The following is a 27,803-nucleotide window of genomic DNA, read 5'->3' as shown; positions in this document are numbered from 1 at the left end:
TGGATGTACTGTCCAAGCTGGAAGTTTAAATGAATTGACTTCAAAGCAGAGATGAGTACTAACAATCTTCACTTTAAAGTGGACCTATCATGCTATTTTTAGGCAATAGCATAGGTCTCAAATATATAAAAAACATGTCTATGAAGTGTTTTGCTCAAAATACCAAACAGATTACCCAAAAAAATTGATAAAAAGAAAAGGAGGGGGCTGAGCTCATGCGGGAGATTCTACCGGCAGATTCTGCGGTGATGAAACGCCATATCATGGATTATCAAGGATTATGTCTGAAACAGTACTGAGCTCAAAGGCTTTCTCTCTTGCCGGTTATACCACAAGGTGAGTTCCTTTGATTTCCTGCTTCTTCACACACATGCTCTCCAGTACAGGTTAGCTCTGAGTGTTAGCGATGCTAATGTAAACATGCACCGACCATATTAAGTCCAAAACAGTCGGGCATTGTTTCTGATAGCAACGTTTCTGATAGGGCCGTGGGCGTAAAGCCAGCCTACATTTCCGATAATACGTCATATCGGACGCAAATCTGGATCAGCTCCGTTGTAGCCCCGTTTTTAGAGATTTTGGTACGGAGGAAAAGAGAGAGGGTTTTATTTTCTGAAACTGAGTGAGTTCCCCGACGCACCGGGGACACATATTTATGTATAAAAGACATCAAAAGGTGCATTTTGCATGATAGGTCCCCTTTAAGTAAAAGCGCAAATGCTCCTATGAAAAGTAAAAATTCAAAGAAAAGCACCTGGTCAATAAACTACTCAAAGTAAAAGATACTTTTGGTTTTAATACGTAGGGCCAGATACATTTAGAAGTCCATTTCAGGCAAGATAAAGTCAAGTCTGGAGTCTTTGGTCAAGTCTTGTGTCTAAATCTATTATAGTGTCACAATGGAGAAATACACAAACAATGAGCAAAGGAAGATGGAAAAAATCTGTGTCTGTGTGTGAGCGCTCACCTGTCAGGTGGAGCCATCCTGACGTCCCGGCACAGCCGCCCGGTCCAGGCGCAGTAGGGGTCTCGGGACAACACACACTCTCCACAGCTCAGGTAGTTGGAGCAGTTTGCCACAGGAACCTCCACCAGCCCAGAGTTTGACGACACAAACAACAGACCCTGCGGATGAGACAAACACATGTGATACTCATTCCTCATCACAAAGGTTAACGGGCTGAACAGAACCTCAGCTTTGGGTTACTTATCCTGATTTCAAAAAGGACAAACCATGCCAAAATAATTACTCAAGACAAACAGAAGAATAAAACCTAAACAAAGTACTAACTCTGGCCAGCTGTTCTCTTACTTGATGCCAGCCAAGTCCTTTGATTCTGATCAAAAACATATGGCAGCGGTGCTCAAGTGGTCTCTACAGAGCATTGTCATTTACTTCATTATATTAACCTCACTTTTAACTCATTATGTATCATTGTGCTGGAGTGCTATTATCCAGAAATTGCTCCATGAACGTGATGCTGACGTACATTACGCCACCCTGTTCCCAAAACCAAAGACTATATTTAGGCCATGTTATCTACCAGTATATTAGATATACATCATGTGGATTACGTCTGTCCCTCATATCCCTATTTGGAGCTAAGAATATACTCACAAAAGTATCTTGAACTATATTAGAATTACATAATCTTAGATAAGATTGCTGTTTGGCTCCCCCGGGAGAGGCCATTATGTAATAAAAGAGAGGAAGGTAATGAAATGCAGCTCCGGGGAAAATGCCAGGGAGGATCAGAAACTAAGACCTCGCTACAGCTTCCAGGAAAACTCAATGGACCGGCCGCTGTGGAAAGAAAATTCCTGTAGCCAGCTCCGGTAAATCCAGCTCCTCCGCAATTGTATTACTTGAGAGTTTACGTATAGAAAAGGTAACATAACATTAAAAATGAACTGACACAAACCAGTATGACAACAATGATTATAGATGAGTATTAGGAGGTGAGATTTACCCTCTGAGGATCGAGTTCGATGTGTTGCACAGGCTGAGGCTCAGGAAACAGAATCATCTCCTCTATGATGTGCATTTTATCGTTGGCATTGATGGCTTTATGGAGCTTTCCATCATCTGCGAGACACAGGGGACAAGTAGAAGAGACTTATACTGTAGGCAGGGGACAGCTTGTAGGGGAAGGAAGCCATTTTGTGAAATCACAGTTTAAGTCTGAGAATACTGGGAGAATACCTTGTAATGTTATTTTTCTTTTTGATGATTTAAGGAAAGACCCACAAATAATAAATAAGTAGTTGTGTAATGAGCCGCACCTGTTCCGATGAAGAGCACGTCGTAGGCCCTCTCCATGCCTTGAATCTTGTGCACGGCGATCTGTGTGTAGCGGACGTTGCGTTTCAGCAGCAGGGGGGCGCTGCGGATCACACTGTCCATCAGGAAATGGTCCTTGACGAAGTTTAGTACTTTGTCGGGCATGTGCAAGGACGACTGGATACCCATTTGCCTGGCGTGGTTGGTTACACACTGTAACGGAGTAAATTAGAAATGAAATATGACTTATGAATTCCAGGTTTACTGCTTATCCCAGTAGACCTAGAAGTATAAATCACGAGACAAGATAGTGTCTGGTTTTACTTAAGAAGTACATTAAGATTGGAGTGAGGTATCATTGGAAACAAAGAATAGATACGTAGTTTTGTACGATAGCAGACCTTGAAACTGCTGCATTGACTAAGATAAGTTTGTAAACATGTTTTAAGCTTTTAGGCATTTGTTTTGCCCCAGGGACTTATGAAGAGTTAACTGTCAGCAAGAAAGCAGATTTGGAAAATGAAAGGAGAACATCTGCTTTAAATCAACCCAAAAACAGCCCTCGGTAACAACCAGAAATGTTTTGTTGGAGACCGCAGCATACATTTTTTGTAAATGTGATAACAAAATAGATATTTGACACGGTAAACATGTGACTCAATAGAATCTGATGCTAGTTGAAAGATCAAATGCACAGACTGAACCAAAATAAACTGAATTGCATGTTTATCACAGGGTAGTTCGTGCTCCACTCACCGCCCCGGGCCGTGGTTCTGGCACTGGATGGTTGTAGGTGTACCACTGCTGCGTCTCCCTGTTGACCTCTCGGTAGCGCCCGCTGAAGGCTCTCTCCACCTGGGCCATGGTGAAAGCACACACTGCCGAGCTGCCTGATGCTCCTTTATACCTGTGACAACATAAGACATGTATTTTACTTCTGTTTCAATGAATGCAACCCTTTTTATTCACCTAATCCCTCCTTTCTGCAGTTGTCATTCTTTACCTGGCAGCTTCTGTGTGGAGAGTGGGCACTTGAATGATTCCCGTATTACAACCTTTATTTTGTTGATACATTAATTAAACATTGGGGTTGCATGGGCTTGTGTTTGAGCTTCTTACAGCTGCTCGAAATTCAGAGGAGCCAAGTTGGAAAAAGGCAACTAGCCAAGTTTCCGTGCAGATATTAAATAAAATCTGGCTCAGGATGGTGTGTGTGAGCTGTATCTGTGTGTTTGTGTATAAACATAAACGGTGACAGCTCCATAACTCAGATTCATCACATGTATGTCAACGTTAAGTGATCCTCCTCTCGTTTCTTACCATTGGGAGGTGAAGACGCCATAGAAGACGGTGCTCTCCCAGCTGTCTCCCATGGGCTTCAGGACAAACATGTCCTGGATGATGTTGAAGGGGAAGCCGTCGTCCGGGAGGGAGCAGAGGAGCTGGGCCTTCAGGAAGGTCGTCCATTTCTTCTGCAGCACGCGCTCGCCGCCTCTATCACCCTGCAGACAGATCAAGTGTGTTATAGTATGTAACAGAAAATGTATGTTAAAAAAAAAAGAAGGCTTAGTTTTAAGGTGAGACACTTTCTCCATTCAGCAGATTGATGATGAAACATTCGAGTGTCAAACTCTTCTCATACGTACTTAAGCTAGACTTAAACATCCCTGTCTGTTTTAGTGGAGCAGGATTAGATATGGTGTATTTATCTAGCAGTTAGAAGGGTTAGAAAAGACCTGCAGATGCAATCCCTCGTCTTTGCTTCAGATGGTGCTGTTGTGATCAAATAAGGAAATCAGAAAGTGATATTGGGGCAGCAATGACCCTTTTTGGGGAAATAAACCGGACAAATAAAAACCAGGACTTTTAATGCAGCTCCAAGTATTTCAATCCTTTCCTGTGGTGTTGCGCGGAGCATTTGTACCAAACTACAAAAGGACATTTCCCCCATAAAATGTGGGAAATAAAAGCTTAAATGAAAAAAGGATGCCTTAGCACATATTGGTTGCTCTTTGAAGTAGAGGAGGTGGTGAAACGGAAAACAAACAATGGTTAGTTATTAATTACAGCTTTGAAATCAGCATCAGTGGTTCTCTCCTCTCTTCTCCTCCGAGAAACAGAGGAGGCATTCACTCCTTTTAAGCTGTCACTAAAGATAAAGATAAACAGTTATCAGAGTGCTCTGCTAGGACTGGCAATTATCAAAGATCTGTAAACACACACCGAAAGAAACTCCTCCCAAGTACAGCTCGCAAGCTGAAAAACACGGGAGGAGGAGGTGGAAGAGGATGACCAAAACAAGTGGTCTCGCCCAATCTCAAGACAGTTTCCTGCCACAGATCCAAAACACCACCAGAAGGAGCTTAAAAAACAACTCCTTATAACAGCACAGGAGTGAATGACCCGTGAGGAGACAACTCAAAACTATCAGTGGTGTAATGAAGTGAAGTACATTCAAGTATTGTATTTAAGTACGATTTTGGAGTACTTGTACTTTGCTTGACGATACTTTATACTTCTCCAATGTTGTACTTTTTACTCCACTACAAATATTTGACAACATTAGTTACTAGTTAGTTTAAAGATTCAGCTTATTGGCTAAAACGAAATACAAACAAACTAATAAATAAACTATGATATACAGTATAACTATAGGTTAGAGATATCGAGCACTAGTATGTAAAGTACTTACATTAGCTCCATCTTTACCAGCTGTGATGAATACATTAAAGGGGACCTATTATGCAAAATGCACTTGTTCATGTCTCTTCTACATCAACATGTGTCCCCTCTGTGGAAAGAGATTCTGAAAGTTTCAGGAAAAAAGATTCTCTCTCTTTTTGTCCTGATCCATTTCTATAAAAACCTGTCTGAAAATGAGCTGATAAGATTTTGGCCACTTTACGAACGATTTTCGTGGCTTGTGTAACCATTAGCCAATCACCAACCAAGGTAACCTTGTCACCTGAATCTCCTCCTAGAGCACCATTGTGTTCTTTTTAACCAAATCTCTCTCAGAGGGGCGTGGGGAGGGGCTCCTTATTTTCATCTAAAGTAACAGACAGAGAATCAGCACTTTGGAAACAGGGCTGAAACAGAGGGAATGCTGCAATGATCTGTTTGGTGTTTGGAGCCAAACACTTCAGAGACCTGTTTTGTATATATCTGTATAGAGACCTATAATAAAGAAATCAAAAACAGTATAATAGGACCTTTAAGGCATCAAAAAAAGTAATCACTTTTTTTTCATATTCATCTAAAATGGGACATCTCGCACAATAAGTACTTTTACTGAAGTATATTTCCATACCAATACTTTTGTAGTTTTACTTAAGATTTCAAATGGGCCTTTTACTTGTAACAGAGTATTTTTTACAGTATTAGTAGTATTTCTACTTTTACTTAAGTGAAATAGCCGAGTACATCTCACACCACTGAAAACTAAAGCGATGAGACATTTTCCTGCCTCAAAATCCAAAATATCATGAGCACGAGCCTGCGAAGCAACTCCTTCATGACAGCACAGAAGTGAATGACCCGTGAGGAAATGAAAAACATGCTAAAACTATAACTCTCCCTGTTTTCTCCTCTGTGTTGTTACACATAAACAATCTTGTTTCTCAACGCTGAGGTGAAAGCTCGTGGGGCCGATAGATGCCCGGTCTGAGAGCCTATTACTAGTCTGTGGTAGTAGCTCTTCCTCATAATGAGGAGACCACATTCCTGCTCTCAGCTGTCCTCTGCGCAGCTACTCTCAATCGCATCGACCACACCCCCGATAGCTTCTCTACAAAAACACACTCAATATTTTGTTCTGGATTACATTTTATCTGCATTTAAGCATTACAGATTCCTTATAGATGAAAAGAAGGTAAAGAAAGTAGTGCCACACTGCGTTGATAATCTGCCTGCTTTCCACAGTCAGTGTGCACACCTGAATAAACAAAAGAAAGAGGGAGCAGAAGAAGGGAGGGGGACAGATAGGAAAGAGGGGGAGAAAAAACTACTTCAGAAGCAGAATTACTCGGAAAACCCAAGTGAAACCGTAGTGAGGCCAGCAGGAGAAAACTGAAATGCCTTTGATATCTCACGAGAAACATGGCTTCTTTAAAACGTCTGGCAAGATGAACATATTCAAAATATTACAGATATCAAAATAAAAGCACATTAACATTTTTGGCCTTAGGGTATGTACACAGAGAGCATGCTTTCCGTCAGTCTGCAAGAGTGTGTTATACTAATGGTGTGTGTTCAGATATGAGACACTATTCTGAGAAAAATGTTAATAGATGGGGATGTGAGCCTGCAGCAATAGGGCGGGTTTCTCAAAAACATTTGAGGCTTTAATACTGGTCTGATGGGAGGAAAAGACACTGAGATGTGGCAGGTGCATGCGGCTGATCTGAAAACAACAGGAAATGAGTTACTGTAGCTGGTCGCTGATTTGTCTCGCTCACCAATAAGATCTGCAGCAGCAGCAGCTCTTAAAGGCAATTACAGTGCTTTAAAACCCTTGGAGCCTGATTGGAGCAATTTGCATCTCGTTCTGTGAGTCATATAACTCAGTGAGATCTAAAAACACAGACATGATATGCATATTTTTGAGTTTAGTGTGACTTACATATCTAGAGGATGTCTTTATCGCTGATGCTCATCACACACAAACATCTATAAATCACCCTAAGAATCGTTAAAAGATGCCTCTTACAACCCCAGAATTTGCCTGAAAATCATCCTGTTATTTTAAGTTTCCTTCAAAGTAATCCAGTTATAGCTTTCTGTACCTCCAAAGGTATGTTGCAAACAGAAACTACTGATGCACTATTTTCAACCTAAATTAAATGGTACCAAAATAGTAACAAATGTTATACACGGGGCTTAGTTGTAGCTCATAGCATAAAAGCTGTTAACATCCCCAAAAGCATCATGGGAACTGTAGTTCCATGTTGAGCGTGAGTTATTGTGACTTTTGCCTGAGGGGGGTAGCACAGTGTCAGATGTAAAACAGATCTAGTCTAATGCGTGTTTCACAAAAATAAGAACTGACTTATTAAAAGCCTAAGAAGTTATCCAACCCACAAGCTATATTTAAATTACAAGCAATGTTTCCATGGTTACAATGTGTGACACTTGTCCTTTAAGTCTTAATATACCCCAAATCCCTGGAAAATTAGTCCTTCTTAAGTCTATCTTAAAACCAGCAGCAGTTCTATGATATCGGTTGCTTGCATGCATAGAAAAGGGTGTTGGAGAACAACATTTGCAAGGCGTTCATTTGCACATCATTACAAACTACAAGAGCATTTATCTTAGTAGGAAGTGGACAGCAGTTGGAAGTCCTAAGCCTCATCTCAAAGATTTGTTCATGTTCGTAAGAATTACCCCAGTAAATTGGTGATTAAACCACCTGCTTCCCTACTGTATTGCCACTGAACAGCGTCTGAAAAGATTCCTGTCAGGGGAACGAGTGCTGCTGCATTCCAGAGAAATAAAGGCGCTTTATATCGCAGAGAAAGCCATTCTTCCGTCTCTATTGCAGCAAGTTGCCACTTGGGGCAAGTCTGGGGGCTTTCTGTCAATGATTTCCATATATAGAACCCAGGAGGAGCTCTGCCGGCTGAGAGAGGTGTCGCAGCTCCGAGTGCCAGAGTTCTGCAGGACTAAGTCATTAAGCTGTCACTTAAGATTACATGCTGCCCCCGTGATTACTCACATCACTGCCTCCACGAACAAGAGGCATCAGTCAGGGACGGATGCGGAGTGCATTTATAGCGGGCGGCCGTTTAATTGATCTGATCTCAGGTAGGGCTGCTCGATTATGGCAAAAATCATAATCTCGATTATTTGGGTCAATAATTGATTTCACGATTATTAAAAACGATTATCCATTTACTTTGAAAACATCCATTTATTGGAGAAAACAAATGTGAACAGTATGTTTTTAACAGTTGATTACCGTGAACTTTAAGTTTAATTCAACTGAAAAAAATAAAAATAAATAATCAATAAAAAAAAAAAAAAGTAATAATAAAAAAATAATCGTTTTATTTCGATTACGTTTGTTTTCGTAATCGTTGCAAGCCATAATCGTAATTGCGATTAAAATACGATTAATTGAGCAGCCCTAATCTCAGGTGAAAAGGGATAAAGTCTGCTGCTGATTATTCAGGATGATCGAACAAAACTAAACTCTTGTAGAGGAAGAGGAGGAGGAAGAAGGGGGTGACGTCAGCAGTTTAAATGATGCGAGTGAATTCTGCAGGTTCTACAGTTGGCATGCCTTTCCTGCAACAAAAACAGGCCATATAGTAGAGTGGAAAAAGCATTTCATATTGCTGCGAAGCACCCTTGAATACTAATAATGCCTGCAAAGCTCAAAGCGCTGGTGGAGAAAGGCAAAGAGCTGGAGGAGTGGACGAGTGCAGCTGACATTGTGAGGGAGATGGAAGGAGAGGGGGGGGACACTGCAGAGGAAAAGGGAGGGAGGGAGGGTGGTGTGTTGAGGAGGAGAGGATGATTCAGGAAAGGGGAAATCTGTTGAAAACATGTTTGCACAGTCAAAAAGAAAAGGATTCAGAGCACCCGTGACATATTTTCCACTGCATCTACACAGGCGTGACGTACGGCTAAATGTGACCAAACGTGCTCCGACATGGGAGCGTCCCTTCTTGTTTGGAGGTAATTGTACCGGGATTAGAGAGAGGAAGCATGAGGCCCGTACTGTGTCTGTTATTTTTGCGAGGTTGTCTTATTTAATGGCCCCAACCCCAGGTGTCTTACCTTACACACGCGAGCAATCCGCGACACAATGGTGTTGTCAAAGAAGTCAAATTCCTTCCCCGCCTCGCTGAAGAAGAAGTAAATCTTGTCGTCGTCTCCTATGGGGTTGCCTACCGGCTGACTCTCCTCGATGTAAGCCGACCCGACAAAGACGGGATCTGTTAAAAATAGATAAAGACAAAAGAAACACGTGTTATCATCCACGCTAGGAAAACAATCTCTCTACGCTTTAGTATCGCTCAAAATGTATTCAGAGAGCTGTGGACACTGGCTGTTTTGAAGTACATGTGCTGCGACTGATAGGGCCTCTCAGTCTGCATGTATTAGCCACTGCGCCTCGCTAATGATCGCTACTTTCTGGAGCTTATCTGCTCTGTTGGGTACATAATGGAAGATGAGTACAGTCTGCCATCTGATGGGGGTTTACCTTGCAGCCATTTTAAAGAGTTCTCCGTCTTCAGAGCGGTTCCCTGGCCCAAACTCTTGTAAATGACAGGCTCGTTCCCTTGGAAGTTGCTGACAGTACCGGTGTACAACTCACCATCTGGAAGAAGAAAAGGAAAATATTGCAAGACTTTAAATTAAAAACTTGATGTTGCTTTTAATTACACATAATGAATTACAAAGAATTGGTGCGCTGGGGGCTTCTCAAAGGATGAAGTCAGTAATAGCTTGGAGCAAAGTGAGAGCGGTCTAAGGGAGGGATTACAGAAATAATTTCTTCCACTCATATGCAGCTCAATTATTCGCTAATTGCTCGTCAAAGAAGTTGAACATAAACGCCTGTTGGTGTCCGGCTATTTATCAGAAGAACCAGCGCGGACAAACAACATTAGCAGGCACAAAAGGACTCATTACTGCATCAAAGTGGTAGTTTACATCACAGTAGCTTGGGAAACAGCCCATAATAATACCTTGTTCCTCGCACGGCAAAAGTTTAAAGTGACACAAATGTAGAAAAATGTGTGTGTGACTTCATACCAACAATGATGGCAGTGGATTTGTACTCTGGATTAAAGGGGCAGCGGCTGCGCCCGTCCTCCATCACGACCTCGCCCACTTCGTCTCTCTCCAGCGTGAACGTTGACGTGTTCTGGAGACAAGACACAAACAGAAAATGTCCCTCAGGCACAGTCCAATTAAACTCTACTTACAGTAAAAAGCCAGCTCGGGCTCTTTCTCTGCACTTCTTCATTACAATATACACCGTGAACAGACTTTTAGGGAGTTCAGTCACTTTGAGCAGAGAGTAGCTCTGTCTGGTGAATAACATCAGGATTTAGGATACTGTTAGTGACAGGAAACTATGTTATGTATACAGTAGATAGAGGGTATGGCAGTCATATGTATACATCCTTGTTGATCTGATATGAAAGGATCTGTTTTGAGATACTTTTTAAATTGGCAACAGTGAATTGATCCCATTTCCTGGTTAGCCAAAACCTGATTTATCCTATTCATCAATGCTTTCGAGCTGCTGTTAAAAAACATCATTAGGCTTCACTGATTACTATCACTTCGAACACAGCTACTGTAGTTTTTTGTGAATCAACGACACATACACCATGCTGTTCCCATAAATGCTAAATAATGTGTATTAATGTGTAATCCTTTGCTCCAAAAAAGTCCCAGAACTCCTCAAACTCGGGTATAAATGATGTCATGCTTCCAACCAGCTGTTGCAGGAATTAACTAAGCCTCTGAAAACATTTGTATGATATAATGTGTGACCTGTTTTTAAAGATTCATGTCATAAACTAGGACAAATAGACTTTGGGATGAGTGGATAAGCAGATCATCATTAAGGGACAGATTTAAGTTCAGTTAGCTTTACTATTTTAATTTGTTGAGATTAAGCAAATACACTTACTTTATCCTTTAACGTGCCTTTCAAAGTACTTTTTTTTCTGTATTCAGGCAGGTTTATTTGATTAACACCGCAAACAAACTTTAATCATGATAGGACTTTACAGATAATAAAAACTGAGATTTAGTGTTAATTACAACTCCATAGAACATTATTTTAGGTGCCTGAGGTTGGTTAATATACATACAATATGGTTTTTTCAAGTGTATATGTCATTATATAGGTCATTATTCAGTCTCTGAGAACAGCTGTATAATGTCTTCTTTGGCTCTGGGGAGCTTTGAGGAAAAAAGTCTGAGAAAATATGACGTGAATTGCGTAATCTCAGGGTTTGGCTTTTTAAGGGAGTCTGAGTAACAAACAGAAGGCAGGAAGTTTGAACATGTTGTTACCGAGCAGGGCAGGGAGAGTCATCATGTTGCATTATGTGTGGGTGACGTCTTCCAAATACTCTTTTGTCCGACCAACAGTCTAAAACCCAAAGATAACTTAAAGAAAAGAATGGCAGCACATTCTCAAATTTGAGAAGCATGACACTTAACTATACAAATGTATCGATTATCAAAATTGTTTTCCTTTTCTTCGACTGATTAGCCAATTGTTTAAAGACTGTTTAAGAGTTTAAAATCTAAAAATATGTGACAAGTCTTGAAAATATTCCCATTTGTTCAATCTATCTTTAAACAAACCATACAAGGGTGGGGATTTGGTGCTCAACAACTGTCTGTAAGATATTCTCTTCAGCCAGATTGAATGCATTTCTGCACAAAATTAGAACGTATATTTATTGTTCCCCATCACTTAAATTGAAAATGCTCACAGAAGGTATCTACTTACAGCCAGTACAGAGAAGAGGAACTATTACAGTGAGCAATAAAGCACTCAACATGCATATGAGAAGGTGAATATTGCATTTACATAGAAAAGATTACGTGTTCAATTTGCAGTAATAGCAATACCTTGTTCCATTTAATCAAATCAAATCGGACAGTGTCGAGTGCCTCTGTTTCCTGGAACATCTTCCCATGCTTAATCATTATGGAGTTGTTTTTATAGCCAGGGTTTGTTTTAATACATGTCTGTCATCTGATTGTTTAATGTATCTTCTTGGCTTCAGTTCAGTGTCTTGTTACCACACACACACAACACACAACACACAACACACACACACACACAACACACACACACACAACACACAACACAACACAACACACACCACACACAACACACACACACACACACACCACACACACAACACACACACACACACACACACACACACAACACACACACACACACACACACACACACACACACACACACACACACACACACACACACACACACACAACACACACACACACACAACACACACACACACACACACAACACACAACACACAATACACAACACACAACACACAATACACAACACACAACACACACACCACACACACACACACACACACAACACACACACAACACACAACACACAACACACAACACACAATACACAACACACCAGCACACACACACACACACACACACACTACACACACACACAACACACACCCACACACACAACACACACCTACACAACACACACACACACAACACACACACACACACACACCACACACAGCGGAGATTCTGAACAGTTTTTAAGAGCAGAGTTGTCACCAAACTGGATGGTCTCCCTATCACTGAAATCAATGTCATCTGTTGTCCCTGCTGGTAACCATCACTCCAGATGTACTCCTTCGCTAGATAAACAGCTCTCCTGCTGGAAACCACACAGCCCGTGGACCCCCTGCTGACTTGTCTGGCTAAAGTGCCTCCAGAAGCGTTTGGTTACGTACGGATAACCGCAAATCCAATTACTGACACGGTGGATGAAAAGAGCTTGATTCAACCAGAAACACACAAACAATACATCTAAATTCAGAAATGAGAGGAGGAGAGGAATTGAAGGTCTGATAACAGGAGGAACATTCAATCCTGTAGGTGAACAAAAGGTAGACTGAGAGGTTGTTACTTACTATGTAGGCGCAGATTGGGCTGAAGGCGTAAGTGCCACACACGTAGAGATGAGTGCTGTTCAGCCGCAGGAGGATTTTGATGTAATTGAAGCAATCAGTCTGGATGGGGAACAAATGAAGAGTGTGAGGTCCATGAGTCCACGAGATATTCTAACCGTTTAATGTGTTTTTTTTAGAGCTCCTTCAAATCTGAGCCTGAGATACTGAAGCTGGCATCATAAGTAAATCTATTAGACCAAAAAGAAATAGTTTGAAACATCTCCTCTTTTCCTCAAACGCTGTGGGGAAGACTTCACATGCAGTACGCCTGGTGGGCTTTTCTCTGTAATACACAGACTAGAGTTGTATACTGCAGTGTAAAGATTTCCAAGGTTTGTCGCCTAGGGATACAGCAGCTGGCATGACAACAAGGTAACAGGCAGACAGAGAGAAAATAGCAGTGCACGGGAAAAGAGCAATTCCCCGGCGAGCGTGCACACTTGATGAATCTATTTGTAACTGGTGGAAAGGTTTGTCGACACATAACTCAATGCCGATGTTATCTTCTCACGACTCGAGTGAAAGGATTCACACAGAACAAACACCTGGTACAAGAGAACCCATGCTCTAGTTATTGTCATTATACAGCTCTCTTCCTGGGGTGTTTCATTATTGAGCGTTTTTCTGGAGTAGTAAAAGATGCCTCTCACCTCCAGGTCCTTCCCTTTGAAGCTGCACTCCTCTCTTTTTCCAGCAGGAGTGCCCCATGTCAGCTGAAGATGAAAAAGAAGAAACACTGAATAAGTAATGCCAAATATAAGGAGCCCTACTGTTTCTACTGAGGACGATTGTTTCTCTAATATCAAATGTATAAACAGAACTGTGCGGTATAGAAATAAACAAAATGTGAAGTGAAGAAAGCTGCTATTTAACTCAAATTATTACATGGCTAAGTTGAATACTCGATCTATTTGGACATTTCAGAGGTTGTTTATACTCGCTAACACACCGCTGCTAGGCATAACATGACCGATGCTAAGGAGGATCAAAGGATTATGAGCCTATCAATCGACAGTGAGAAGTTTGGTCGATTAAACGTCAGCTTTGGACAACAAACATTAGTTTTTATGCATCAGAAAACTGACCATTTTTTCTTAGCGGAAGCAGTAAGATATCTTTTGAGTCAATAACATACTTTTCAATTACGATTGGGAGTTAAAGGTGGGGTAGGTAATTCACTTCAGAAACACTTTTGGTTATATTCAATGGAATGCTCTTAACATCCCGATAGCAATGAATATATGAAATGCTTTGACAATAGATATATACAAATATTTCATCTGTGGAAGCCGTGGCGCTGTAAAAAGCACGACCAATCATCTGCCCCGGCCCGGAACAGATAACTGGATGGCCTACCTGCCTGTCAGCCTTCCATCTGTGCACAAACTTATCTCGTGCCCTCATTGGTCATGTGCGCATTCGTGTGTGTTGGAGGAGGTGCTCTGTAAGGAAGTCTGAAGGAAGGGGCAGATTTTTTTCGGTTGCGTACTTTCAAATTCTAGCGCACTCGAGCTGGTTTCTCCATTCTTACCTACCCTACCTTTAAGCCGTTGGTTTATTTAGTATGTGGTTGTGTAATAATAAGCAGGATTAAGTCAAACACATTATCCCTTACATATTTTGAATTTATAAACAAGATTAATAATAGATTAAACTAAATCGATCCTGAAATGCTCTTTTTTAAAGATGCTTTGGCTAGTTCAGCCTTTACAAAATAAAAGATAGAGGGGATGACGTGGGTAAAGGGATCGCAATCCAGATGTGCAATAGCACATGAAATGCCATTTTAACCATGAGAGTAAATGATCTCCAAGCCAACTTTATCTTTGCATTGCATTTTTTCCTCTCCTACTCCACTCTGCATTTCTATAAACTCACGTTCTTCTGCAGCTTGGCCTTGCTGATGTCCGACAGGCTGAGGGCGAACAGCGCCTCCCTCGCTCCGACGTAAAGCATGTCGTCCTCCTGGCTGAGCAGCAGGGAGGTGTAATTGAAAACGCCGTCCACGGAGAATCTCTTGGCCGACCTCTCCTTTGCATCTGGTAAACAGCAGGAACAAACACACAGCGGAGCTTATCATCACAAATCAGGACAGAACGGAGAGGAACACGCGGGTACAGAATACATTCACATGCTTAAGAACAAGAACACACTCAAATAGGTCCCCAATTACAACACTCACAAATCTGCTCACAATGTTAAGTTGTTTTTGTCTTCTGCACGGAGATAAACAATTATTTCCATGTCACAGTGCCAATTATTTGAAATGCATGTTGGGACAAAATACCTGACACACATCGTATAACCAGACAACAAAAAAAAGGTAATCTGCTTGGTCTGGCCTACATTCATTTTAAAGCTAGAAAAAGAGCACCGTATTTAAATAAAGTACACATAATTAAAACATCTACATAAAAGTACACCATTTTGTCCAATGCAGTGATTTCAAAAAACAAAATGAGAGCATTATATTAATATGTTAGTCTATGTATCTGAGGATGGATTAACCATGTAATCAGTGAAACCCATTAGTCTCTTGGTAAAAAGGCCACAAATTAAAAAAAAAATGATTCAAATTAATATAGAAATGTAAAAGATTACAAGTTATGCGCTGAAGTTGTGGTCTGTGTTGAATCTAGGAAAAAAACGACTTACAAACTGCATTATAACACAACAAAATGCCACAAAAATAGTCCCGCATGTTTTACTAGAAAATCTTCTTCAAAGCCTCACAGAGAGCCAAAAACAAGTGGACAAGACATCGCGTTAAGTCCAACTGCAGCACAACACAGAGTGGTGAGCTTAAGTCAAATCAATTTGAATACAAAGGGGGAAACCCACTAATCATGTTGTCATTTCTGCACCCCTCACTCCTGTCCTCTCCGTTTATCGCACAGCGGCAGCTACAGTAGCCCCATGAGAACCTGTCACACCAGTGAGCCACATTTACACTTCCTCTCTTTACAGCGCTCAGACCTGGCAGCAGAGTAAAAAAGCCTCTTCCACTTAACACCAATCCAAATCTCCTTCATTCTGCCGCTCGCCAACCCTCTTCAAATGGATCCATTTAGCAGTGGGCCACGTCGCTCCCTTTCCTTCAGCTTTAAATAGAGATTAAATGTACACTTTTTATAGAGCGTTTACCTTGGAATCACTGACATGTCAGGATCCTCGACAGTGGCTTCAGCAGCATGTGTTTTGTTTACGACTGTTGACTGTATAAGTGGAGTTTGGAGTGATTATTGTAACAGGCAATAGCGCTGACAATTGGCCACTCCTTTTCCGTTCAACTTAATGTGCTCAAATGACCCAACATAAAAAGGCAAGTCGGAAGTCAACATTGAAGACCTTGAAGCATTGACATCCTTACAGAAACAACAACTGCATTTGCTCAAATGACCCAAAATACAGGCAACAGGAAGTCCAGATTGTATTTTTTTTACAAGTCCTTGAGATCCTGTCTGTGACCATGTGGATGTTATCACTTGATATCTAACAACAAGACAACATCTGTCAGAGGTCATCAAAGACATCGGACATGTGCAATCAGATATTTGTGAGTCCGTTGCTTACAAACTTCTTAACCTCTGCAGTTTTCTTGACCAGCTTTGTAAATGTTTATCTATTGCCTCTCATTCCTAACATATTAAACAGACTGGATGTGCTCTCCAAGCCAAATCGCTGGGGGTCACAGACTCCATTTGCTTGTCCAAATAAGATTACTGGCTCGTATCTGGAGTCGTCAACACTAATATTTGCCGCTGTTAAACCATTTACAGCCTTTTCCTCGTGTCAAACGAGCACACTGCATTCAAATTGAGATACTTTGGAGTGTCTCCAGCACTCCAGGTGGTACGTAATGCAAATGGAGCCAGTACACTGCAATAAACATTTACAACCCACGACTTAAACTTTACAATATGCTCACAAACAAATGGTTCTTATAATGCTGCAGGCACTTTGGCACATGATTGTTTTCCCCTTATGGGAGTGAAAGCCAGCTGCACAGCCCCCTTCCTGTCCAAAATCAAATCTAAGGCCCTTTCCAGATCAACAGCCCTCATTCTGTTTAAAACGTTGTGACATCTGGAGTCAATGAAGAGAGGACATTCAAATCCAGGGAGGAGATTCACAATTCAAAAAGACTTTCTATTGTCATGCAGGACAGGAAAACATACACACTTTCTTACTTGGGGAAGCTGGTTTTATTTCAAGTTAAATTAAGTCCGTTACAAATGTCCTAAATGCTCATAAAGGGAGCTTTTCGGAGTCCCAGCGGACCCCGCCGATGGCAGACAAAGGAGAGCCATCCCTCCTCTCAACAGGGGGACATATCATAGCTCGACTGTCACGGCTCCCCTGAGTTTAAACCATTCATCGCGACCAAAAACAGCCTTCCCTCCGCATATTAAAACTCTCTGACATAAATCACAGTGACATCCTCTTAGACAGACAATGGAATAACGAGCAGAGGAGAGCAAACTTATGAAACTTTAACTCAGAGAGCAGTCTGGGGCTACTTAGCAGTGTGTGTGTGTGTGTGTGTGTGTGTGTGTGTGTGTGTGTGTGTGTGTGTGTGTGTGTGTGTGTGTGTGTGTGTGTGTGTGTGTGTGTGTGTGTGGGGGAATTAAGGTTGGGGTATGAAGTGGGAGTTAGGGCTGCTCAATTAATCGTATTTTAATCGCAATTACGATTTTGGCTTGCAACGATTATGAAAACAACATAATCGAAATAAAACGATTATTGATTTTTTTTTATTTATTTTTTTTTATTATTGATTTTTCAGTTGAATTATACTTAAAGTTCAGGGTAATTGACTGTTTTCAATAAATTGATGTTTTCAAAGTAAATGGATAATCGTTTTTAATAATCGTGATATCAATTATTGACCCAAATAATCGAGATTATGATGTTTGCTATAATCGAGCAGCCCTAGTGGGAGTTGTTGTGTCCAGGAAGATTGGATTGAGATGTTGACCTATGAGAAAAACATGCAGACAAGGGAGGAAAATGTTATTTTTCAAAGAACTCTGGGATGGATTTCTCAATAAGAGCAGAAGGTAAAGCCAGTAACAAACTTGGGTTGTGTAAAGCTCTGATTATTTTAAACAGAAACGCAACTCTTTCTCTCTTTTTCCTCCACTGTGGGTTTTTTGGGGAGATTTTTAGCACTTCCAATGCAGCAGATCCGTGTGTTTTAACATGCTTGCAGCAGAATGCCGGGCATCTGCAGGCCATTTCACAGCCAGGCACCAAGGCCATTCATCACCCACATGTTTAATCAGTTGGCTGTCACCAAAGCGGGGCCCTTAACCTCGGCTAATGCTCATCACATCATTCCGTCCATCAAAATGGCTGCTTTATTTGTTAACATGTTGAATTAGTTAGTCCAGCAGGTTCTTTAAAGTCAAACTGTGTATTTATGCCTCAATTCTTTGTTTAAAAACTTTACAAGCTGCAAAGTCAATTGGCAAATGATCCAAACGCATTGGTACAGATGAAAAGATGCATCGTTGGAGGACAATTTCCAGATGGATGATAAACCCCAGCATGCAACACTCGCAACATTTAGCAAGGGAATACATCTTCTCTCCCTGAAATTGAATTGTAGCAGTGTATCAATTCAATTTTTCTTTTTCTAGTTGAGGTAGAGATGGCAGGAACAAATCATCCCACGGAGGATTTCAGTGAGCAACTGTTCTGTGATCAAAGAAAATGTTTGTGAGAGAATCAGACTAAATCTGTGCACACACAAGAAACAGATACACACTTGTTGAATTCAAATGGAGATACGAGGGCAAACCCATACTTGTTCTTCACTACCGAAAGTTGCTAATGTTAATGCAACTCATATCGGTTAAGACAGACACACAAGAAAGAAATAGATTTGCATATACCCCGCAAAAAGCAAAAAAAGCTAAATTAGTTATCTTAATTCGGGATCTTTACAGATGTTTACGTACCCAAATTGTGTTAAATTTGGATAAAGAAATTCTAGTTCTCCCCCCACTCCCACGTGTTTCCCGTCTTAATGCTAAGCTAAGCTAAGCTAGCTGTAGCTCATGAGTTGTATACAATTTTTCTCATCTAGATTTCCACAGAATAAACAATAAGTGAATTAAGTGATATTACATTAATACAACTTTCTCCAAATAGCATCATATCTTTGACTGAATCAAATAGCTAACTCTTTCAGTGACCAGACCTCCAAAATAGCACAGATACATCAATGAAGACTTCCTCTGAATCGCTTCATTCACATCACAGTGTTCAGTGTGTGCCTGCTCCCCATTGAGGTAACTAAGATATCATCACAGGGTGCCAGCCTGCAGACAGAGTGTCACTGAGAAATAAAATACATGCCCGCACTTTGGCAGGCGTCATATTTCAGAGGAAACTGAGCAGCATCATCCCATTTTTCTAAAGTTTAATAGTACTCCAAGGGCGGGGCGATTGATTGGCTGCCTGGTAGGCATACAGTTCGCCTGCCAAGACACTCCCAAAAGCCCGACTGTAAACATGCCCCAGATTTACTAAAGCAGCGTGAGCCAAGTCACAAGGCAAGGGGGCAACGGGGACAAAGGGGTTTGCTTGTAGTCAGGCAGAGAAAACCCAAAGGAGAAGAGAGCCGAGCTGATATTCATCTCACACCAAGCTCTGCTTATCTTACATTCACGACACACATTTATCCAAAAATAAATAAATAAAACACTATCCATCTCTGCCCTCTGCAAGGCGAAGCGACACAACAGCGCTCAGCTTCAAGGCTCTCTGTTTGACGTGATTTGACAATAGAGCTGATAGCGGCGCAGGAGCTCCTGACAGGAGTCGCCTCAAGGTCATCGCATTACTGATCCTCGTGATATTTGGGCAGAGTGATGGTTATTCAATCGCCGGTGACTACTGGCAACAGGAGCTGCTATAGTATGCAAGCCAAGTCAGCACAGGAACACTGTTTGTCTGCAGTTAGAGGACACACACCCCTGATGGGCGGAAAAACTGGGTTAGAGGAGAAACTTCAAATGTTTCCTTACCTTCTTAAAAAGGGACACTAAAGCCCTTAAAATGGTTCACCGGTTTGTGCACAGTTTTTTATTTGGTGTAGTTTGGTAGAAATGAAAATGTCCTACTTACAACAAGGACTATTTTAAGAGACTGGTTCATGATTTCTGGAAAGAGACATTGCTGTTATGAATCTGCTATCAATATTTTTGACGCTTTAAGCACCACAAGCAAGTAACATCTAGTGTCTTTATATTTAAGCAAAAGCAGACAGTATATAATAATAGATTCATTTTGTTAGCGCTTTTACAGGTGCTCAAAGACGCTTTACAGATATAGTGAAAAGAAAAGAACAACAAATAAATATATATAGTTAATGTTAAAGTCAAATAATACAAAAACGTTCACACTTTAAAAGCCAGATTGAAGAGGTGAGTTTTTGTGAGTTATAGTTATATATATCTCAATCACACAACAACTAAAGCTAAAACTATTCAGATTCTTCTCAATAGTTCTAGGAAAAATATGTATTTTTGATTTTTGAAAGCAATACTTTGGGACACATGAGTAGATTATTTTAAATTTGAAAGAGTAAACATGCCAAGTAGTGTGTACACATCTATAAAACCCGATACAAACAGAGATGTGGAGAAAGTAGAGCAGAGAAAATCACACTTTACTGGACTGCAAATAAAAGCTGACGGCACTGAATCAGTCTGAGAACGAGTGTATCTGTAGAGCCAGGCAATAAGGCTCACAGATGTGTTGTTTGTTATCACCGGGAATGATGATGTGGCTGTGCTGCAATTTTGTGTGTACTCTATATGCTGTGTACTATGTTCGTACTTGGGTGTGAGTGTGTACCCATCGTGCTGAGAGACAGCTGCACCTTGCAGATAATAACCAGAGCCTGACAGTGTGCACGTCCAGTGTTTGCAGTGTGGAGAGGATTACGCAGCAAAAAGGTGTAAATGGTGCCACATGTGCAGACTCAAAATCAGGGCCGTGAAATGACCGAATATTTGATGGTAACGCGGGACATTTGTGTGTGCTGTACAACCCTTAAACAAACTGGAAAATGCACCAGCTACCCTCTGAAGAAAGGGTGTAGGATGATGCTGGTCTATTAAATGCTGCATACCTCTAAAAGCAAAGAACGATGAGCGCTGACATAATGCCCTGCTCTGTCATTATTGGCTCTTAAGTGTCATCCTGATGCACTCTGGATTGGCAGGCACCCACCCAACACTCGGAGCAGCGGAGCGATGGCGCACAGTGGTGTATCGCGGCTGAGAGCTCAGAAAACCCTGGCTATTAGCTTGGTGAGACAGAGAGAGACACTCACGATGTGGTTATTCAAACACAGGCTGAAACACACAGAGGGAGACATAGTTGTTGTAATTGTCTCACACCAAATAGACATGCCTGTGCTTGTCATGTGTGGGATGCTTCTTCAACCTCTTGTTCTCTCCATCCTCCCACTACCCTCTCCCTAAAGACAGTGGATGTCACAGGATTATGATACAGAGAGAAGGAGATTTTGAAAAGGTGTTTCTTGGCTTCTAAAAAGTATTAAAAAAGGCATTAATTGTTGCCTTTACTAACAAAAACTATCAATACAATTATTGTGTTAATAGGGTTTAGGTTAAAAATTCAATCCGTGAACACAAACCCATTTTATAGTTCCTTTTTCTTAGCCAAATCCATTCAATACCTCTAAATTGTTTTCATTGTGTGTGGCAGGATCCCCCATTACCACGTTGGATTCAAATTGCATTCGCACACATGAGGGATTCAGAGGAAATGTATGTGTGCAATCCAGGGTTTAAATGTGCAACACCGACATGACAAAGCTGTATTAAGTGACTGCTAAACTCAACCTATCCTACACAGATTGTTTTGATTGAGGAGCAGCCCCAAGAACGCCACACGTTTCCCTGACTACGATCAATCGTCAGAGATGCATCTAGGAAAGTGTATAAGAGGAGTTGTGTTTCTGTCAAAGCCCACGCAGAGTGTTTTCTCCAGCATTTACCAAATCTAACAAATGCTGACTTTAATGGAGCAATTTGGGAAGCTTATGATTTTCTCAACATCCTAATCCACCTCTTACTGATTCAAGTGTTTTCACACACACACACACACACACACACACACACACACACACACACACACACACACACACACACACACACACACACACACACACACACACACACACACACACACACACACACACACACACACACACACACACACACACACACACACACACACACACACACACACACACACACACACACACACACACACACACACACACACACACACACACACCAAGATAGTTTGGCTTGATGAACAACATGATATGACTCAGCCATGAAGACTTTAAGGAAAAGTAGAAAGGCTTTTCTGTTGGTGCTGCAAACATTCACATCCAGCTGGCTCACACATGCCCGCGAACCACTCTGCTGTTTTCTAGTTTGCACAAATGTCAAGGCACCTCTTGAGCTGTGTGCAGTTACTAAGTGCTCTCACTCTGGACCTGCATGTGTTGGAGGCCTTTAAGTGATACCACAGCATGCAGACACATCCCTCTATCCTGTGTGTGTGTGTGTGTGTGTGTGTGTGTGTGTGTGTGTGTGTGTGTGTGTGTGTGTGTGTGTGTGTGTGTGTGTGTGTGTGTGTGTGTGTGTGTGTGTGTGTAGAGAGACCCCTGATGAGAAGAGCAGGCAGTCTCCTGCTCTACACTCATCTACCATGAAGTAAATTAATAAAGAGTAGGAACGATCAAGCACATTTGACACACACACACACACACACACACACATTTTAGTCATATCTATTTCCTGGTGAGATCAGGACCTTCACACCTGCACTGTTAGCCTCCAGATGGTGTCTCTCAGGGGTCTCTCTGCCCTGACATAGTTTGAAAACAATTCAACTGTATCCCTGCAACAGGTGTCATTCATATTGATAAGGACAACGCTCCCTATCAGGAATACATGACACCTGCATGCATGGTACACTGAACAGTTCTCATAAATGAACAAGTCAAATGAAAAAACAATTAAATAAAGAAAATCTGACAGGTAGGATTTGTATAAAGTGGGACAGTGTAACAGGATCCTTCAGCTGGGTCTATATAACCTACAGTATATTCAGCCGGGCCTCACTGGGACACGTACCTCTCTCTCTCTCTTTTTACATACAGCCACAAGTAGGAATAAGAGGCATGTGGAGTGCATTAACATACTGGAACTGAATCAGGAAAGTTCTGACTTTTAATGAAAGATACAAGAGACCACTGCGTTTAACCATTTCAGTTCTGCCTCAACTCAGATGTGAAAACCTGAAGTGTTTCCTGAGCACATGATTATTTTTAAAGAGCACTGTAATGCTAATTAGTTTGTAATGGTGTAATATATTGGCAATGGCAATACAATATTATGTTTTATTTTTGATGCAAATCAGTTTTACAAACAATACCATATAGTGTAGTTTCTTGTCATTATTCTGACAGAAAATTTGGTTAAATAAAACTTAAAGGTGGGGTAGGTAATTCACTTCAGAAACACTTTTTGTTATATTCCATGGAATGCTCTTAACATCCCGATAGCAATGAATATATTAAATGCTTTTACAATAAATACATTTAAAAAAAATGTCATCTGTGGAAGCCGTGGCGCTTCAAAAAGCACGACCAATCATCTGAGCCGTACCGGCTAAAATAACTGGATGGCCTACCTGCCTGTCAGCCTTCCATCTGTGCACAAACTTATCTCGTGCCCTCATTGGTCATGTGCGCGTTCGTGTGTTGGAGGAGTATGGGATTAGTTTTGTATCATAAATATAAAGCAACACTTTCTCAGAATAAAACAAAACTATGAGTTTAAAAGAGAAAAAAAACTGAGTCAAGCAAAATAAAATAAATGTCAAAAATAAAACTATAAGTTGCAAACAAATCATTTGTGTAATTATGCAAACTATAAGTCTTTTTTCTTTGTTTTAACATAGGTTTTTGTTTGCAGTTCTTGTTTCTTCTTTCTCAATGATCAGACTTTTGCTCTCGCTGCAGCTCTCTCTTTTGTGCTCCTTCACTTTTTGTTTGAGATTCTGACACAAACCTCCCAGGTGGGCGGGACTTTCAGGGGTGCGTCCCTATTGGCTACTCAGATTTTGAGTGACAGTCCAGTTCTCCAGCGATTGTACAGTGCAAGCAGCTGTGGTGCGCCGACAACACCTCCAGAAGAACCAGCATTTCAATTATTATAATACTACAAGGGAAAATATATGTAAGTATTGATCATTTGTGTTGTTTGTGCTGTACTATACGGTCTGTTTCTTTATTGTGTTAAGTGAGAAGTAAAGCTGTGCTATGAAAGTTAGCTTTTGCTACCTTTAGATCCATAACAATGCAAGCTAAGTAGCCTAACAGTTAGCTACATAGCTAGCAGTGACAGAGTGAGCGTTCAAACACCGGCGCACACTCTCAAACGGACTCGTGTGCCTGACTCTACCAACAGGCTTTCATGATTCTGTTTAGATATGCAAGTATAAGCCATGATAGCTTATTTTATTAACACGCTAATTTGATGTGGAAATCAATGGAGGCTGAGTTAACTTTGTAGGAAAACCTACCGTCCATGACGGCCCCTGAGCTGTGTTTTATTTGTTAACTTCATATTTTTCATTTCCTAAAACATTTATTTTCCTCTCATATTAACAGTGTGGATCATTGAGACAGCGTGGCGTCCAGAGTCTTATCCCGTGTTCCCACTTCCTCGGTTGAGCCTGCCCTGGAACGATATTTATTTTTTGTGACCTCAGTTCTGACTTGAGAGGGAATGTTTGGTCAAACACTTTGTGTTTTGTCTCACAGGGGACAGCACGGAGGGGGCATGAAGAAAGACCAGGGGTCTCATTTATAAAAGGGATATACGCTCAAAAAATGGCGTACGCCAGTTTCTACGCAATGTTTGCGATTTATAAAATACTAACTTGACGGGAAAATGTGCGGTCCTTGGGTCCTCCACGCAAACTCTAACCCATGCGTACGCACTAAGCACAACAACGAAACAATCACAAATTGATTAAAGCCAATCTTAAAATGATTTAACAAACGTCTGTTTGAGACTCCTCAGTGCACACAAAAACATAACTTGGAGAAATCAATAAATACGGATATGTTATTTAAAACCACCTCGAATATGTTGTGTTAATGTTATGAAATGTTTTCTCATAAATGATGCGGTAAGCAGGAGGACAGAATTACGTTCGTTGTGCATTTCTATAGGTTGTAGATACGAGCATGGTTTTATATACTATCATGTTTAATCGTGTTTTATGCCGCTTACCAAGACTTGATAAGTCGCTCGTAAAACACAGGAGGTATGGAAACTAAGAACACCATATGTGGTAAATTGTACAGCTGATATAACACAACACATTAGTTGTATTTCCTTTAACTGGTGGATATAGAGTTGCTGCGGGGGGGGGGGCACAGGCTGCAGTGGAGACGCTGCGCACAGCTGATCGACAGCTGGGACACAAACCACCAAATACAACAAAAATAATTCAGATCCAGTCGTCATGACTCCACTCCGGAGGGATTCCCCGTTCACTTCTTACAGTTTCTCATCAAGGGGGATCTCCTGTCCCCGGTACAAACGCACTGCCTGAGGAAGGCTATGTGTATTATTTTGTCATGAACCTTTTTCGGACCACTTATTTATTTTGGTGACGATCCGACCTCCATGCTGCTACTCTGGTTCAAACGGCATCCACCAAACAATATGATTTATCTCGACCTCCCCAAAATAACCCAAATCTGACACGGTGTGAGATGTCTTTTTTAGCTGTTCTGTCGTCATTTCCTGCGATCTTCTTCATGCAGTCAGTCAGAATGAATGGGCGTTTCTTTGACTATTTATAGGCAAATATGGGCGTTACGTGAAGCCCGCAAAAGCTGCACCGCATTTCGAGTCGATTGTGATTTATAAAGGGAAACCGGCGTAGGAATTGCCGTACGCACTTTCCTCGCCGGTACGCAATGTTTGGTGAATCGGAAAATGTCGGAAAATATCTGTACCTATTTTTTGGATTTCTACTACGTAAGCAACCTTCCCACGTGAATCCTACGCACAGCGTTATAAATGAGGCCCCTGGGCTGAAGTCGAATAGTCCACTTAGCTTAGGAACCTTCCTAATGGAGTGAAATGACCCGGAAGTCCCTCAGTGGCAGCCATGATAAGTGCCGTTCGAATTCTCTAGAATGATAGGAAAGGAGGTTTCAAACTTCCTTTATAACCTCCTTTAGCTTAGGAACCACTGGTCCTCCCTAACCGAAAGGAGAGGAGAAAATGCTGCCCCACAATGCCTTGTAGCCGCAGCATTTGACGTCACACAACAGTCGGCCGTTCACGGAAACAATCGATTATGACGGAGAAATTATATTATGAAAGTTACGGTGCTTATTAAGCATTTTAAAACGTATGTGGTAAGTTGCCAAAGTGCTTTGTTCTGAACGTTCATCAGTATTATAATCAAAAAGAGAAATACGAACGTTAGTTTTTACTGAAATGATCAAATAAAGTCAACATTTCACAGTGTTTACTGAGCTGTGTGGGGTTTGTTCAACTTTTAAAAGATGTTTGAATGGTGATATACACAGTGATAGATGTTAAGGACTAACGTTTATAATAAATACATTTTATTGATTTTAAGATCTTTTCATACAATCATACGTATTGGGATCATTTGTATTAATGAGGACCGGAGAGAGAGGGTGACGAGCATAAGTTTCACTTTCCTTTTTTATTTCAATTCCAACTTTGGTCATGAAGAATATGTTTCTCTGTTGTCCACGTTCATAAAGCATAAAGCAACAGCATCAGAGCACGGTGCAGAGTCTCTAGATGAGTCCCTCGTTCTTATTAAACATCCATGTTGTAGTCCGCTGTGTAGAAAACTGTAGTTTCCATAGTTTCCCCACAGCAGCAGCAGACGCACATTCATGACGTCCGCTGGCGCATCATAAACACGTCAGATAGTGAAAGTGCATTCGGATTCTATAAAGTACCACAGTCTCTTCTCCTAAGTCCTTTTGAATTCTCCTATCCACTATCCCTTAACCCCGTGTTTAATAAAGCAAATCTGCCACTTTTATATTGTAGAATTTGTTAAATTAAAGCAGTCTTTAATTGTTTGTCCTAAACATAGCAATATATGCTTTTAAAATATAACATATCTTTGAAAAAATAATTGTATAGTTTATATTGTGTATCACCTTTAGCATGAAAATACATAGATGTGTTTTTTTAATCTATAAAATAAATAAATAGACAGACAGTTTATCAATCCCAAATTGGGAAATTATTTAACAGCAGCAGTGTGTTCAGGTATTAAAATATTTAAAGTTGGATAAAGTATAAACTACACAACACAAGTATAATGCACAGCAATCCATAAGAGAAGTCTGATATTCATGAAAACTCCCCAGGAGACACCAGGGCCCTTTCTCATTTCTCTAACTCCCCTCCTCGACTCCTATCCTCGATACTTAGTCCCGCCCACAGGAGATGCGAGCGGAGGAGCAGAGGAGGGGAACCGAGGAGAGAGGAGGGGAAGCAGCAGGCGGTTAGAGAAATGAGAACTCCTCTCCTCTGAGCGGTCATTTTAAAGAGACGTCCATTAATGATGACAGGAGGCACAGCAGCCCTCTGTCTGATGGACAGATGTGTTCATGATGACTTATATATTTACTTTGATTCATTCACAGTGCGGTATAATGAGAC

At 41.1% G+C, this 27,803-nt stretch overlaps 1 protein-coding gene across 3 annotated transcripts in view; it reads right to left on the bottom strand.

The window, feature by feature from the left end:
- LOC117533009 (semaphorin-4B-like) overlaps positions 1 to 27,803 on the bottom strand; it is a 75,289-nt gene that overhangs the window by 2,381 nt on the left and 45,105 nt on the right. For all 3 annotated transcript variants that reach the window (XM_034196643.1, XM_034196642.1, XM_034196641.1), the window contains exons 3-13: positions 14,884 to 15,044; positions 13,656 to 13,718; positions 12,967 to 13,065; positions 10,043 to 10,154; positions 9,489 to 9,605; positions 9,062 to 9,219; positions 3,602 to 3,783; positions 3,038 to 3,188; positions 2,284 to 2,494; positions 1,971 to 2,086; positions 968 to 1,125 (exon numbers count right to left, since the gene is read on the bottom strand). In XM_034196643.1, coding sequence (XP_034052534.1) covers positions 968 to 1,125; positions 1,971 to 2,086; positions 2,284 to 2,494; positions 3,038 to 3,188; positions 3,602 to 3,783; positions 9,062 to 9,219; positions 9,489 to 9,605; positions 10,043 to 10,154; positions 12,967 to 13,065; positions 13,656 to 13,718; positions 14,884 to 15,044 — 1,528 coding nt within the window. The remainder of the gene's footprint in view (positions 1 to 967; positions 1,126 to 1,970; positions 2,087 to 2,283; positions 2,495 to 3,037; positions 3,189 to 3,601; positions 3,784 to 9,061; positions 9,220 to 9,488; positions 9,606 to 10,042; positions 10,155 to 12,966; positions 13,066 to 13,655; positions 13,719 to 14,883; positions 15,045 to 27,803) is intronic.

Source organism: Gymnodraco acuticeps, unplaced genomic scaffold (assembly GCF_902827175.1).
Source record: "Gymnodraco acuticeps unplaced genomic scaffold, fGymAcu1.1, whole genome shotgun sequence".
Classification (NCBI taxonomy): domain Eukaryota; kingdom Metazoa; phylum Chordata; class Actinopteri; order Perciformes; family Bathydraconidae; genus Gymnodraco; species Gymnodraco acuticeps.
The sequence above is the reverse complement of the archived record's forward strand: the minus strand, read 5'-3'. Positions and strand labels throughout refer to the sequence as shown.